Raw genomic sequence first — 17505 nt, 5'->3', positions numbered from 1 at the left:
TAAGACCCTTGCTGCCGGCCGGCAAGGGGCTGAGTCAATTCCACATCCCAACCTATACTAGGTCCAGATGTAGAACGACGTACAGTACTGTAATGGCTAGGCCATTACGGAGATAGAGGGGGAAGGGACAATAGGGTCCTACCGACCTTGCTTTAGTGACGGATCACCCGCAGCCAAGAAACTTATCTTAGCCTAAGGGAGATCTAAGGGGGAAGGCCAGCAATACTTGCCAGCTCCCAGAGCACCAAAGCAAGGAAGGTGTTGCTACTCCCAGGGAAAGAAACTTATCTTCCCCCGAGAACAGCAACAAGGACTAGTCTGGTAGATCACAAAAGAAGGAATCATATCCACAGAAACCTTCGGTAGTGACCTAAGGAGGCTAAGCCCCCTTTGTCTGTGTCAGGCCAGCGAGGGAGACTCTGCCCCAAGCCAGACAAACACAGACTCAGACTAAAAAACTCTGTTGTTCTGTCCCTCTTTGAACCATACTACAGGAACAAGAAGGTACAGTAACACCCCAGTATAGTTTTATCGAAAATAAATTCGGAAAAAACCACTTAGGGATAAGCCCAAGGCTTAAACAGAGGGAAAGGGATTGCATACCTTCTCCGAAGAAAAGAAAGCAACCGGGGAGTATGATAAAGTATACTAAGGCTCCATAAGCAACTTAGCCTAGGCACCAAGAGAATCGATTACCTAAATCACCGAAACTCACTCGTATACTATCTTGGAAATATTCCACACAGTCTTAAATGTATAAAACATAGCCTAAAGCTTCAATAAAATTTTTATTACACTCGTAAAAACCAAAATCATGCATGAAGTACTAGGACCAATCGACTAGGCTACATGGCCTAGCGTAGGCCAGAATGGCGAATACTTCGCCAAAATAATACTAAGCACGAAAGGAAATCCTATGTAATGCTAAATAGCTAAAATTTATTAAAGCAAAACAACCGGGAATGTCGCTCTGACTAACTAAACTTATACCTAGCGAGCGACAGCGTCCAGGACGCCTCCGGTAGGCTACGGCTCTTGTATCAAAGATTAATCCTATTAATCACTCAAAAATTTATCAAGAGCCTACATTTATACATAAAAGACATTATACTCAACTTATCAGAGGCCGACGAAGGCGGAGAAGCCATGAAAAGTAGAATAAATCCAAGATTTGCGAGAAACACAGGAAAAAACACCGAGTTGTTAAGCTACGCAAAAAAGAATACAGATGGCGCCAGGATTGGCGCCAGGCACGCATACGAATCGGAGGATAGGGAAGCCTTGGGAGCGGCTCCCCTTTTTCTTTCCCGAATTCGTTTCTTGCCAATCGCCTCCTACGAGACGAAATCTCTGTCCAGGATGCAGATTGCCTTGTGGCGTGTCAAGAATACGTCCTCTGATATGTCGCGATATCCCTTTCACGAGGGATACTCGCTCCAGGAGTTAGAATTTTGGTACCTTAAGGTAAATTCTCTGGGAATATCGCCGTAGTTGTAATATACCCTAGGAAGCTACCCTATAGGAACTTCCATCAGGACGACATGGCTTGAGCCCAAAAAAAAAAAAATATATATATATATATATATATATATATATATATATATATATATTCTCGAAAACGATTGCATTTCTCAAAAGAATATGAGATAAGACCTCTATCTCTTTCATATATATATATATATATATATATATATATATATATGAATATATGTATATATATATGTATATTCATATATATATATTATATATTTATATTCATATATATATAATATATATATATATATATTATATACATTGTATATATATTATACATATATATATTATATATATATGCATACATATATATATATATATATATATATATATATATATATATATATATATATATATGTATATATATCCAAATAAGCCATATATATTTTTGATACAATAATGTCTGGATTCTCTTAACGACCTCGGGATCAGAGCCCCAGGCGAAATCACACAAAGACAAGAGCTTGGGTCCGGCCGGGAATCGAACCCTGGTCGGCAAGCTTGTATAGACAGTGACTAAACCACTTGGCCACGAAGTGGCCAAGTGGTTTAGTCACTGTCTACGTGGCCAAGTGGTTTAGTCACTGTCTACGTGGCCAAGTGGTTTAGTCACTGTCTATACAAGCTTGCCGACCAGGGTTCGATTCCCGGCCGGACCCAAGCTCTTGTCTTTGTGTGATTTCGCCTGGGGCTCTGATCCCGAGGTCGTTAAGAGAATCCAGACATTAATGTATCAAAAATATATATGGCTTATTTGAATATGAAAAAACACGTCTAAATGTGCAAAATTTATCATGTATATATATATATATATATATATATATATATATATATATATATATATATATATATATCATCAATCCTCGCACTTCTTTGACTGATATCGCTAATTACCCTCCTCATATTCGAACCATCCTAACGATGTCTTGGTTGTTTAAACGTCAGGCCACCTTTCAACCTTTCAGGGAAAGAAGGACATGATGTATCCAAGTCGGGTCTGGCGAGGCGACACCACTTTTGTTGCTGGCTGTACAAGATTAAGAAATGAATTTTGAACAAGTTGCAGCTACACCTTACTGGGGGTTAATAGTAGGAACAGGAATATGGCCAGTTAAGAATAGAAATTAGTGTAAAAAGGTGATGATGTTTCATAACATTTACATCAGATGATAAACGATTAACTAGAGAGATAATGGCCAAATCAAGTAAACTATATTGAAACTGAAGAGGTAAAAAAGTACAGAAAGCGAGGCTCGAGAAAGAAATAAAAAGTAAAGTGGCAAATTAAATAAAGGAAAGGTAGAAGCAAAGCATGTAGAAATTACCAAGTTGATGTTCGTAAATGGTAATGGCAGAAGAGATTACATTGGTGAACTTGACCGGTTGAAAATTACAGACTTAAAAGAAATGAGAGAAACAGGAATGAAAATTGTATGACTTGTGAGTTATGTAGAGATGCAGAAAATACAACAAAGCCTATGTTTAGCTGTAAAGAATTCAGAAAATTTAGTCACATTGGCGTTGAATTAAGGAAGTTAGAATCGCCAACCAAAGAAATAGCCCGATAGGCTATATTACACAGACTATGGACGTTAGAAATAGAAGTATATGTAAGCTGTAGGCTACTGTCTGTGTATGAGGTAACTAATGATAATGAACTTTCTGCAGATTGCAACGCTTTTAACCTACACTTCAAGCGGTGTGCCTAAAAATTTCGCAATCAGTGTTGTGGAGTAAGGAACTGGAACCATCGCAGACATATTTTTCAGAATCAACAAATTTCACAAATTGACGTCTTTTACCCCAAGTATATAACCCGATTCATCATGAGTCAGTAGGTTTTGTTCATCCTTGTTTACCCAGTTTTACGTTAAATATAATTACATTTTCGATATTTACAGGTAATCTAGAACAACAACAATAGATGTTGATAACATTGAAAATTTCTACTTACCAAACTTCAAAGCATTGATAATATTATGTTGTTCTAAAATACACTTTCAACATAGAAAAGTATTTCATCAGTAACTTTAACTTCATAGAGTCATAACAACGGAACGAGAGCAACTTTTTTTAATGCTTTCCAACATGAACTCTGTTGTGTTTCTGTTAAATCCAAAATTGTAATTACAATAATACATTTTTGAAGGACCGTTATTTATGTCATGTCTATTGTCATGCTGGTCTACGATATCAATTTAGATGCTGATTATTTCCTCCTTAATTAGATTATTAGCTTTTATCCTTTATTTCGAGTGTCATTTACGATACAACCCATCTCTCTCTCTCTCTCTCTCTCTCTCTCTCTCTCTCTCTCTCTCTCTCTCTCTCTATATATATATATATATATATATGCGTGTGTGTATATATACATATACTGTATATATATATATATATATATATATATATATCTATATATATATATATATATATATATATATAATGTATATATATGTGCGTGTGTGTGTGTATGTGTGCTTAGACCTATGTATAAATGTTATATCTTATCTTTATTTGGATGAAGCTATCTTTGTTTACAGAATACCTATTAGAATTTTTCGTTCAGCTTATTATCATTATTATTGTCATTATTATTATTATTATTATTATTTTTATTATTATTATTATTATTATCATTATTATTATTATTATTATCATCATCTCAGCCACTTGTTGAGATACTGCCGCCAGAGAGTTATGGGGTCCTTTGACTGGCCAGACAATACTACATTAGATCCTTCTCCCTGGTTACGGTTCACTTTTCCTTTGCCTACACATACACCGGATAATCTGGCGCATTCCTCACAGAGTCTCCTCTGTCCTCATACACCTGACAACACTGTGATTACCAAACAATTCTTCTTTTCTGAAGAGGTTAACTACTGCACTGTAATTGATCAGTGGCTACTTTCCTCTTAGTAAGGGTAGAAGAGACTCATTATTATTATTATTATTATTATTATTATTATTATTATTATTATTAGCTAAGCTACAACCCTTGTTGGAAAAACAGGATGTTATAAGCCCAAGGGCTCCAACAGGGGAAATTAGCGAATGATATTTCATCTTATTCGTATAATAGCATAAAATATCTCGATATATAAAGCTTATACGAATAAATTCTAATTAGCAAGTATTAGTTATATGTGGTCTTCGACACAATTACCATTGAACATAATTATACATGAGCGGATCAAAACACTTGGCGCAGAAGGGGGATTTTCGTTTTTGAGGATATGAGTCGGGGACTTTTATAAAATTACAGAAAATATTCAAGTCGTTGGATGTGGGTGAGGCGTGCCACCAATTATCTATGATGACAAATGATAATGAACACAGATAACGCTGTGAGGATGAAGATACTGTCTCCTCCTCCGACTAGGACTGTGGCTTCATTAGTCAACAGCTGGTATTCAGGGACTTGAGCTGTGTACTTTTATAAAAGCGTATGTGAGAGACCGACTTCAGACGATCTTCTTGTGTCACTGTGAGTAACTGTAGCCTGATATTTTGCTTAGATCATAGCACAAATGGTGTTTATTTAGTGCTTCGATGTATCTGCTGTTATCGTGTTGATCATACAGTCATTAACTTTAGCAAAGGGTTAATTGTAAACAACATCAAATAAGTTCTTTCTAACTTGTGCTTAATCTCTGATTGAAAAAGAAGGCATAATAGGCCATGCCTATAAATTGACTTTGTGAAAAGACATTTATATTAGAGTATTAGGATGATGGTGACGACATTGCTGCCTAGTCACGCAGCCTTTCATGTGCTGCTGTTAACCTATCATCATTACGTAATATTACTCTGATATCAGTCACATTCCGATTAATACTTTTTCTTATTTATTTTGTCCTTAAAGAACACTACACACCAATAAAACTGTAGAATGTTACAACAAACATTAATGATATTAATATTCATAACTATTGTGTACAACTGCCACTAATGATAAAATGCCAATTAGATGAGGTTTATGTGAGGTATTAGTCCTGGCACAAAGTCATTGTCAAGGCTAAAGCCATATATTAGTTAGTGAACCAATTCTACTTAGTATTCTATTCTTGAGTTGCTAATTGAGATAATAATAGACAAGAAGTCGTCAAAGACTAAGACTGAAATAAGTGCAAGTCAGGTTTGGGATTGTTTGAATTTGCCTACAAGGGAGGTCCAGGAGATTGTAGAGAACTCTGCATCAAGTATTGCTTCTTGATTTTAAAAACAAATGATATAAGCATTGATATTATAATGAATTTAAGGAAATCAATCAAATCTACCCAATATAATTCATTATTTATCTATAATCACCACCGTGTACATCTAGGCCTAACAGTGGGGAAAATGTTTTTTTTTGGGGGGGAGGGGAGAGAAAACCAAAAAATTAATCCAATGCACTAGTCAGAAAGGTATGATATGCAATAATGACAACATAATCGCTGAAAAAAAAAAAAACATCAATTACACTCAACAGTAACATTACCCAAAATAAGTTCTATTGCATAGAGATATAGCAAGGACGTTTCTAGGAACAAATCTTAAGTTAACCTTACTGCACCTAACCTAACCTAACCTTGAGCACTGTTTCCTTACCTAGAACAAATAGCGGACTTCCCCTACCTAACCTTACTTAGTATGTTGTAAAATTACAGCGGGGTTATGCACTAACCTGAGATAACCTATAGGCTAAGGTCTTTGTCCTCCACCCCTTGGTCCCCACCAAACCTCAGCTAGACTGTTGTGAATTACATGAAATTACAAGGATGCATTCTGATTTACTTCTTCCTAGCCTGGGAGACTGGTTGCTCCCCCAACCTTGCCTCTCCTTAACTATTCCCAAACTAACTTTTCTATTTTGCGGTCAATTTCACCAAACTAAACAGGGGTATCCTATCCTGACTCCACTCACAAACATCGTCATTAGTCTTTGCTCTGCAAATAAACATTATTTCATTACTCCTCTGCTCTGGCAAAATGCTTGGATGAGCAGTGCGCGCCAGCCAAGTGAGTCACTATCAAAGTATCATAATAACTTATAATTTGTTATTATTATTATTATTATTATTATTATTATTATTATTATTATTATTATTATTATGGCTACATGAATCAGCTGTGAGACAGTGGTGGCCAATTCTGATGTTTGTGGGCTAAACATGTTAAAGATTTTTGGCTGCACCCAGTCACTTCTCTCTTGATAATAAGGTTCTCTACATGAGAATCATGAGCATTGTTTCACCAACCAATGCTCGAAATCAAAACTGATTTGATAAGTTTATTTATGTATTCGAGCTGAGTATAATCTCAATTAAAAAAAAATGACTGTGAAGTCAATATGTAATCCCACGGAAAGTGTACGGAGCGAATTGAGTGAGAGCAAAGCAAAAGAATAGTGATAAACAGAAGCGATTGAGTGCAGCCAAAAATCTTTAACATGCTTCTCCCATGAGCATCTGGATTAGCATACCACCTTCTCACAGCTGCTTCATGTAATAATAATAATAATAATAATAATAATAATAATAATAATAATAGGTCATTATGATACATTTATAGCCACTCATATGATTGGCGTCCACTGCACATCAATGTACCTCTTGCCAGAACAGAGGAGCAATGAGATAACTTTCATTTGCAAGTGAAGCGAGTCATGGCAGAGCAAAGACCATTTGTGTATCGGCTAATCAAGATGTTTGTGGGTGGAGCTTGTTAAAGATTTCTGTCTGGACCCAGTCATAGCCACAACCAACACTCTTTTACCCACGAATGGGAATAACTTTTCTGTGACCACCAAAAGATTAACAAATGACTTGGAAGAAAATCCATCCCAGCATGAGAGGCAAGAGTTTTATTATTGATATACGGGGTGATTATTAGTTTCTAAGGAATTACCTCACAAATATCACATTAATTGTGTCATTTACATTATGGGTCAGCCCAAACTTATTCTTTGACATTGATATGTCCGTGCAGAGTTCTAAAGATTTCCCCAGGTTCAAAAGCCCCACGTTCATAAAACGACAATCATTTCTTTTTAATAGTGTAGGGGAAAACCATAATTAGCAATAAAATCTTTTGCAACGAGTATAAGTTATATGTTACCATATATATGGGTTAGATCTTCATTCTTCTTTCTCCCTTATCTTCCTCGGTCTGGTTGTTTACCTTAAAAGTGAATGTTAGTGCTGATAACCTCTCAAGGAAAAGATTAAAAGCTAAGAATGACTGAGATATTGCCGATTGAAGCAAATGCTCATGAGCATACTGTCAATCAAAACTCTTGGCTGAATGATATAAAAAAAAAAATAGGGGTAAATGAGTTTCTTCATGGGAGGTTTTGAGTAGTATTTCTAAGAACAAAATAAGAAAATTAATGTAAAATTTGAGGCTATATTATTGTTATTATTATTATTATTATTATTATTATTATTATTATAATGATGATGATGATGATGATGATGATGATTATTATCATTATTATTATTATTATCCTAAATTGTCATACTGAAATGCTTGTAATTCCGACAGAAATTTTCTTCAAATATAAAAAAAAGATAAAAACGGTGAGAGATAGCGAAATGACAATGAATAAACTTCAATCATCTAAAATATGAAGTAGAAAGTTAGAAACATTATGACAAAGGACCAGGACGTTTTAAACAAGAATTAACACTGTTTTGAAAACAGGAATTTCAACAGCCATTACGCTGAGAGACAGTTCAAAGGTTTACAGAAAACAAATGAAAGTCAAAAGGTTTTATTTGAAATATTATTTTCAAGCCGTTAAAGTAATAGTAACCGGGGTTTTCACCTTTTAGCTCAGCCTTTGGAAACCGATGCAGTTTTTATAACGTAGGAAAAGGTGACTATTCTTAACAGGAAATCCTAATTTCTTATGCCTACTCCAGATTTAACTACGGCTGATTCTACTCTCTTCTTTTGATTCACCAAATCACTGAAATCACCCCAAACAAATGTAATTAGAGTATAATGTTTTTACATAGATACCTCCAGAACTACATAAAAAGTTTCTATTTCTTCCCCTGTATGGGATAATGTTGGTGCATACGTTTGCATGATCTTCAGCTTATACTTCTTATTTAGTTTGACAATTAATCCTGTCCTTCTATCCCTATTACTAAAATATTCTTCTATGTTACCTGCAAGACTTTATTATTAAGAAAACCCATTCCATTTTCTTTGTTCATTTCAAGTCCCTTGAAGCAAACTATATATTTTTTATTTTAACTTTATATAAGGTTCCAGTTCTTCTAATATATATATATATATATATATATATATATATATATATATATATATATATATATATATATATATATATATATGTGTGTGTGTATATATATGTATGTATATAAATTTATATATATATATATATATATATATATATATCTGTGTGTGCTTCATAAAAATGAGATGGATATGCTATTTGATTTGCAGATAGCACCCAACCATATTTTTATATCAACAAACTAACGCCCATATTGATATATTTAACAATGAAATCCTAATGAGATAAAATGACAACAAGGGTTTTTATCTCATTTATCTTATAATTATGAAAATCAAGCGTCCCCCATAACTATAGAATTTGAAGTACTAGAGGTTATGGTTTGTATGAGTCAGAGGAAAATGATGGAAGTTCTTTTTTTTTACAATTAGTAACAAAAATATATCAGCATCAAAACTATTTTCGGAAACAAATTCGTTGGTAGATAAAAGATGGAAAATCCTGATATATCATTTCCTCTTATTTAGATTTCAGCTCTCATAATGATATTAAATACATCAGTTAAAACCTCAACATTTTAGCATATTTTACTATTTAACTTGAATGGAACGTTATAGAACGTAATGATGACTGAGCGTTTCCCCGAGAATCTTGAGTGAGCCGAGTACAAAGCTTATCTGGATGAACACGTGGATATTTCTTACCCAGAAAATGATTTACATACGCAGCATTTTGGTTTGTTGTGGTGCTTTTAAAGTTGAAGGGTGCTTCATGTAAAGTTCATAGGATTCGTGAGCGAAAATCTTTAAATTATCTAAAAAATGTAAGTACTTTGGTATGATGAGTCTGAAGTTACAATATTTAATAACGTCCATGAGACATCAGTGTCATCCTTAGAAGAGTAAATAACTCTGCGCATGTATTAGTGAACATCAATTTTGTTTACTGGGAGAGCATTGTCAGTTTCAGGTGAGTTCAGATAACCTTTAGTATCCTATTTTTTAGAAGGCATATCTTGCACAATTGCATTGTTTCATCTGATAAGCGGATCTTTTATAAAAAAAAATAGAAGAGAGAGAGAGAGAGAGAGAGAGAGAGAGAGAGAGAGAGAGAGAGAGAGAGAGAGAGAGAGAGAGAGAGAGAGAGAGAGAGCGCTTGGTTAGGTGTAAAATTTTGTACTGTCAGCCAGTTTTTGTTACCTAATTTCTAGATAACAAATGAAATATGCTAAGATACTGAAATCCTTTTGCTGATTCTTATTTCCTTATACCTGAAATTGCCATGAGTATCAAGCTACCCGCACACAAGTTGAGATCCTTTCAATTGACTCAACACTGCTGAATTGTTCTTATGCTTACAATACTCTAGAATAGTCTAGAGTCTAGTCTACCTTAAAAATCAATAAGTATGATCAGCTCTCTCTCTCTCTCTCTCTCTCTCTCTCTCTCTCTCTCTCTCTCTCTCTGTCTTTATATATATATATATATATATATATATATCTTTTTTTAAGGCAAAATTTTCATTGTTTCTGTATCTTTTCTTGTCTTCAGGGATAGAATTTTGAACGAATAGACGAAATTTGTCACTTTGTTGATCAATTTATTCAATTCTTGCTGATAGCTGTTTCATTCAATAACTAATAGCTCTCATCAGGGCATATGCAAAGAAATTATTGTCTCATATAATGGCAGTGTACTCACACAATCGAAAACTAAAATAAATCTAAAAACATCAAAATACCCAAAAATATATAAAAAATGAAAATTTTAAGATGTTTTCTAAAAAGACTCATGAAATTGCTACTGAAGACATCTCTATTCCTAATACAGCTTCAAAACTCCAGCTAGAATTACAAAGACCTTGTGTTGAAGAAAATTTTAATTCCCAAAAGCTAGCCTGTTGTACAGTAACTCTTGAAAAGATGAGCTCTGTATAATACATGACCTTATGACCAGCTTTTGTTCCCTTTCTCATCACAGACATGGTGGTCACTCTTTTCTCTATGGTACTCCAAAATTCATGTGTCAATGACTCCTCAAACATAGCAACCTGATTTCCAGAAATATTTACTGCTTTATCTCTACATTTACTGATGATGGGGCGACAGAACTAGACGACATATCAACAAGTTGCTCTGGGTGTACCTCAGGACTGAGAGGGTGGATGTACATATCAATATTCTTTCTGATTCCGTGTCTCTTTTGTCACACTCTATGCGAGCAAATGACTCTTCTTTGTGAATTTTCAAGTATCTTTCCTCTGCTGTTTAATATCTCGTGCCAGCTAATTCCCCCTCTTCCATTAATTGTCTATACATATGACAGCTAAGATCATAAGTTTTCAAAGTTTATAGTTTGAACGTTACCCCAATAATTTCCAGCTCACCTATGCCCGTATCTCATGAAGGTAGATTTTATGAACATGTCACTCCAGATCCCGTTCCATATTCCCTCTGCACAATGTTTGCTGATACCCTCTCTATTATTCTTAAGTAGACCAGAAGTGTTGTTGTATAATTTGAGTGGCCTGTGGGAAAAACATATGCTATCATTGATTTTACACACTTGACATGCAATGGCCAATCAGCTTCTATCTTTGCTCTGACAAATGCCATCATAATGAAGATACGCTTTCAAATATTCAGTCCATACCTTACAAGTAAGGCTCTTAGTTGCTTAATTCTCAAAACTCTTCATATGATCATCATGACATTTGACTGAAGGGTGTTGAAGGATTGGTTGAAAAATTACCTCTCCAACCGCCGTAGGAACATTTTGCCTGTGATAATTATCTTAAACCAAAAACACAAGACAAAATCTTTTCTAACCCACGTCTTCCACAAGACGACAAGTAACACCAATAAAGTCCTCCAAGACGAACTAGGTATTCGTGCCTACTGAATATGTGTAGCATAGTTATAAAGTTGCGCTCAAGTGTAAAAATAGAATATTTTTGGCCAGTTTCTTCAGTTAGTTGTTTGATCTTTAACATTGATGTTAACATCGTGACATATTTTGCTGGAGGCATATCAATTAGTGAAAGGTAAATAGCTTTTGTCCTTGGCTTTAAAGACTGACTTTCATCTTTAGCCTTCTTGGGGTGGTAATCATTACATTCAGGACTTCTTTGAGAAACAATTCTCGTGAACTCAAAATCACGATCCAAGGCTCGATTCAGTGAAACTGCAGCTTTTGCTAGAATAGACAATAGTTGCACCTGAACATTTATTAAAGTTCCAGGTGGTCTAGGTTTCCTTGGGGGCTCATGCCTTGCATTGTTCAAGTCTTATGGAATCCTTTTGCTAATTTCCAATTTAGACAATCTAGGCATTAGTGCACCATGGTTGTCATCTGCCTGTATGTCATCTTGAATAAAGAGTAGGCTAATGCCATGTGATAAGTTTGGATCTTACCATTTTGAGAAGCTATCCTCTGGTCATAATTGCCTCCAACACTCTGAAATTACTCATTTGTATTTTTTTACCAACACAGCAAGATCCATGTCGGCATTTGAAGCAGACAACTGTTTTTTTAAATCTCAAAAATTTATCACATGAGCAATAAACAGCAAAGCCATGAAAGGCCTTCAGATGCTCATTTGAATCTTTGAATTAGCAGCAGAGGAGTGGTTAAGTTTCTAATTATTGTTACACTGTAATCATATTTCCAATTATTAGAATTCATAGTGAACCACACTGTCATGTATCTATTTTTGACAAAACGTTGTGAGAAATATTACTTTGTAACTTAGAATAAATATCCTTGTCGATATGGGCAAGATAATTCTCCCTATCAATATGAACACCCCATATCTCTTTGGTAATCTTATTTTGCTACTTTATCAACAGCTATATTAATGCCATTAGTATCATCAGGCATCATGAGTAACAAATTTTCTGCATCAGATTATAAATCTAAAATTACTGTGATCACAGAAGATCATGTAATCTACTAACTTCAGTACCAGTTGCCTGTGCTAAAGTCCGTATTCTCCAAATATGTTAATCGAGTTTTATGCGCATGAACCATTTCTGTCTAAGACCACGATTACATAATGAAATGCTGCACCAAAAGGTTATGTCTTGGTAGGATTCAAGGTGTCTTGAACTGCAGTTTGTATGTTTCTTATATATTAGAATTTGTATCTGCAATAAACATGATACTTGATATCTGCTGTATGTAAATTAGTGAGAACCCCTTCAAGTCTAACTTCAATTTCCTTAGCATTTTTACTTTTGATATTGTTACATACGCAAGTGCCATCTTGCCTATAAACATACACAGCATGCCACCGACTTATATTTGTAGGGTCTTTCACAATATCTCATGTTTTTCCCCACAAAAGACAATGTTGCAGAGCAATAAAGGTGCCTGTGAGGCCATTCAATTCCTTAGTGGGTTACACAAGTAATCTTACATCGGTGGACAGCTGTCGTTCTCTCCGGTTTATCGTGAGTGTTACAACAATAGTTATTAGTGATTTAGCATTTGCTATCTAAATTTTAAAATGAAAGTTGCAACCGAAGTATTTTCATCAACAAAGTTTTTAACATTATCTCCACTAAGACATGGTAAATATTTCTACATTAACTGCAGGGAATAACGAAATTATCCACAAAGACATTAAATACTTCTTCATTAACTGCTGGGAATAACGTAATTATCCACTAAGACATGGTAAATATTTCTACATTAGCTGTCTTGCTCTTTTGGTTTTAGTGCAGGAAGAGGCTGGCAGTGTTTGGCCTTTGAAACTCAACGCTTTCTGAATTGCTTTTGGGTGACAATATTCATCTATATACTTGCGATGATCATTGTTGCTAACATTTTGTCACATTGTTGTTGACCTTACTATTTACGGTGTATACCATCGCCATGCAGTTTGCTAGCTTTGATTATTCTTTCTACTGAAACGTGTGAAAGAAAGTTTTTCTTGCTGCAAGAATACAAGTCTCTTCCATGTTTACCACCACCTGGAAGATAAAATTTACCTATGATAAATACAATTTGTGAAGTTATGTTATCAAGATCTCTTACCATTCACTTACAGATAGAGATATAAGCAGTAGAAATATTCCAGTAGACATGTTAGAAATATTTAGGCTTTCTAAAATCGAAATTCATAATTACACATTGGCGGTGGGAAAAATAGGTATATTGTAACCGGCTGCCGAAAGATTTTAAAGTCAGCCTTCATCCTTATTTTTCATGCTAGAGACATAATTTTAGTTTAATTTTTTTAGGAAGGGGATACTTGTCTTTTAAGAAAGAATGATCGGAATGGCTCTGAATCATACGAAGTCATAAATGGAATAAGAAATATTGAAATAAGATTTGCTAATTATAAAAACTTGTATCCCATGTCTCAAATATTTTTAATAGTTTTCACATTTAATTGTGTTTTATGAGAATTTTAATGATTTCAGAACAAAATAAAACCAAAATCATATACGTAACATTAGAATTAAGGAAAGGAGAGCGATGTAAATAAAAACTATCAGGGGAAGGGCGTTACCTTTTGTACAGTATAATTACTTAGCTCCTGAATTATCTGTTATTATCTGCAAGTTAGCAAGAAGAGGTTCTTTAGCACTTGTTGGAGAATTTATAATATTGCTCCATTATGTAAATGTGTCTGTGTAGCTCTAGTGAAGCTGATTACCACCTGATTCCCATAACTCTAATATTACCTCAAGTTTTTTAACGTCTTTCGGCAAAATGTCTGAATAAGTGTGCTGGAGGTAATCATCTGTTCCCTAGTTTGCAATTTGGTTTTCTTAAAGGTCTTGGAGCATGTGATGCCCTGCAGCCCTTCTGTACAGAAACCCTTTTATTGTGGTCAGGAAGTTCCTATGATTAGCCTTGATTTTAGTTCTGCCTTTGTCCATGTTAATCATGAAGCCCTTGTTTTTAAACTCCAGCAGTTGGGAGTGGGTGGGTCGTTTCTTAACATCATTGTTGAATTTTTAAGTAATAGATTGCAAAGAGTTGTTTTTGATGGGCACCATAGTGAATATAGGAATGTGGTATCTGGTGTTCCTTAGGGTGGCGTTCTTTGCCCATTACTTTTCATACTATATATGTAATAGTTGTAAATTACATGATTAAATCCATGACCCAAGGGATCAATGGAGAAGCTAGGAGGAGTGTGAGAAACGCCAAGTCAGTCATAAACAGGATGCGAAAGCCAAACCTTTGCAATGTAACATTTTTGCATGAAGAGTAAACACAATACAAAGTATCCCGTGAGAACAGTTGAGTGTCTCACCGGATCCAGATGGCTTCCTATATTAATGTTGTGTTTACATATTTACATAAATGCTGAGATAACTAAGTATACGTTATCATCAAACATGATATTTTTGTTAGTTCTTGTCAACAGCTCATACGGAATGGTCATCCGACCAAACCATCTATACTCCTGTGATGGAGCTGCTAATAAACTGTTTTAAAAGTTAACTTACATAGACTTATTCAGAAGAAGTAACCTGCAAGTCTAAACATACATAGCACATTGAAGAGACATTTGATTGGAACCATAATGTGTGTTTATAACAGCACCACACCAACATATACACATGATGTGAGTTTTAGCCTTGAAAACAAGCTCGTTGCATAGGCAGATGATGCTATTCTGTTTGCTTCAATTCCATCTCCTGAATGCAGATCTGGGGTTATTGAAGGCCTTAATAGAGAATTAATTATGATAAGTGTATGGTGTAAATTATGGGACATAAATTTGAACCCTAACAAAACTCAAAGTATGATTGTAAGTAGGTCAACGACAATGACTCCTCAACATCCAGATCTCTGCATTGATAATGTTTTTTTTTTTTTTTTTTTTTTTTTTTAACAGTGTGCAACTCCTTTAGAATTTTAGCTGTGATTCTTGATTACAAATTTACATTTGAGAAATACATTATGTGCGTTTCTTCTTCAAATGGACAAAAACTAGGTTTATTGAGAAACTCTTTTAACATTTTCAGTAATCAATCTGAAGAAGTGTTTTAATGCTTTCATTTTGCCTTGGTTCGAGTATAGTTCTCATGTCTGGTCTTCAGCTGCTGAATTTGTTGGACAAAAACTTGCAGTCTATCAAATTTCTTATTCCTGATCTAGATATTATTCCCTGGCACTGTCATTCAGTTAATTCTTTATGCATGATGCATAAGATTTTTCATAACTCTGAGTCTCTGACCATCCTTTGTATTCAGATCTTCCTTGACAGCACCATCCTGCTCGTAATACTAAGAGAGCAGTGAATTCTAATAATCACGCTTTCTCCATCATGAGACTCAATACTACACAGTATTCTATAAGTTTTATTCCAGTTATGACCAAGCTGTGCAATGCTCTTCCTAATCAGGCAGTTGAATCGGTGGAACTCCAATGTTCAAACTTGCAACAAATGTTTCTATGTTGAACAGGCTGACATAAGTCTCTTTATAGCCTACATATGAGTTCGATTTTAATGTTGTTACTCTTCTTAAAATGTTTTATATTATTACTGTTCTTAAAATGTTTTATATTAAGAGTTTATTACTTTTTATTTTATTTATTTAATTATTCCCTTTTCTCACAGGGCTATTTTTTTTTGTTAGACCCCTTAGGCTTATACCATCCTGCTTTTCCAACTAAGGTTGTAGCTTAGCTAATAATAATAATAATAATAATAATAATAATAATATACAGACACCTTTATATCTAGCCTTGTACTTAAAACTGCTCAAGGCTGATAAACTGTCAGCTCGTAATTTACTAATCGTGGTTGTATAGAGAGCATTTGGGTCCCATAAAATCAAACTAATACCGAAATGCAAGGTGGAGCAAAAAAAAGCTTCATCAGCTGCCTCTACAAGTCTTTTCAGATGTTTCCAAAATTCATTTTTTTATCATTTATCACATTTTCTGACTTTCTAAATGCAAAAAGAAAAAATTTTGAATTGGCTTAATCTGTTCGATTATTTTAAAAAATCATAAAAATGTGAAGTAAATATTAGCTAGTTATGAACTTCTTTTATTCATTATTTCAACCCATGCTTTCTTTAGCCTAAAGCATTGTAATTGTATTTTGCTTCCAGTAAATAAGTTTCTGATGGCATTTTCTTAATCAATTGTTTATCCTTTTTTATTATTATTTTCACAGGTCATGAAATTTGAGAGAATCTACAGACTTGGAGGAAAAAAATTGAAAAATTTGTAATCACCGACATTTGATGTCACCACTGTTGATTAATGTTAGAATATAAATGTAATAATCTATTCCATCGGTTCTCAAAACAAAATAGTAGACCAATAAGAAGAGAGAATAAAGCGAGAAATATAACAGTTGGAAATCGTATCATCCCAAACATTTTGTTGTGAGGAGATTGACTTCGCTTGCAAGAGAATTTAATTAAACAAAGGTGACAAAATGGGAGGAGCTTTAGGCAAGTCGGGTTCCTTTGTGCTCGACCACTCGATGGACAATATTCCTTTGAGCAAGATGGACGACGAGAATCTCCGACACGGATCCATATCGACGCTTTCGACCAAGTATGTTTCAAACAAGGGAATTTCAGTGCTTGTTCTTACGTGTTGACGTATGTAGTTGTAAGTTTTCACTGGAACCGATTGTTCGGAAAGTTTAGAAATGAGAAATATTCAAGATTAGCAACAGTGTACGAGTAAGGTAGATAGAAACTTGTCTAGACAAAAATTACATTTGAACTTTGCAGTCTAAGT

The 17505-nt window shown here is 34.6% G+C and overlaps 1 protein-coding gene across 1 annotated transcript in view; it reads left to right on the top strand.

The window, feature by feature from the left end:
- Positions 1-4873: 4873 nt before the first annotated feature.
- The window catches only part of LOC137651588 (major facilitator superfamily domain-containing protein 8-like), a 26366-nt gene continuing 13734 nt past the window's right edge, over positions 4874-17505 (top strand). The window contains exons 1-2 of the mRNA XM_068384818.1: positions 4874-5020; positions 16928-17316. Coding sequence (XP_068240919.1) covers positions 17195-17316 — 122 coding nt within the window. The 5' untranslated portion in view covers positions 4874-5020; positions 16928-17194. The remainder of the gene's footprint in view (positions 5021-16927; positions 17317-17505) is intronic.

The sequence above is a fragment of the Palaemon carinicauda genome, chromosome 1, assembly GCF_036898095.1.
Source record: "Palaemon carinicauda isolate YSFRI2023 chromosome 1, ASM3689809v2, whole genome shotgun sequence".
NCBI lineage: Eukaryota > Metazoa > Arthropoda > Malacostraca > Decapoda > Palaemonidae > Palaemon > Palaemon carinicauda.
This window is presented reverse-complemented; position numbering and strand designations above follow the sequence as displayed.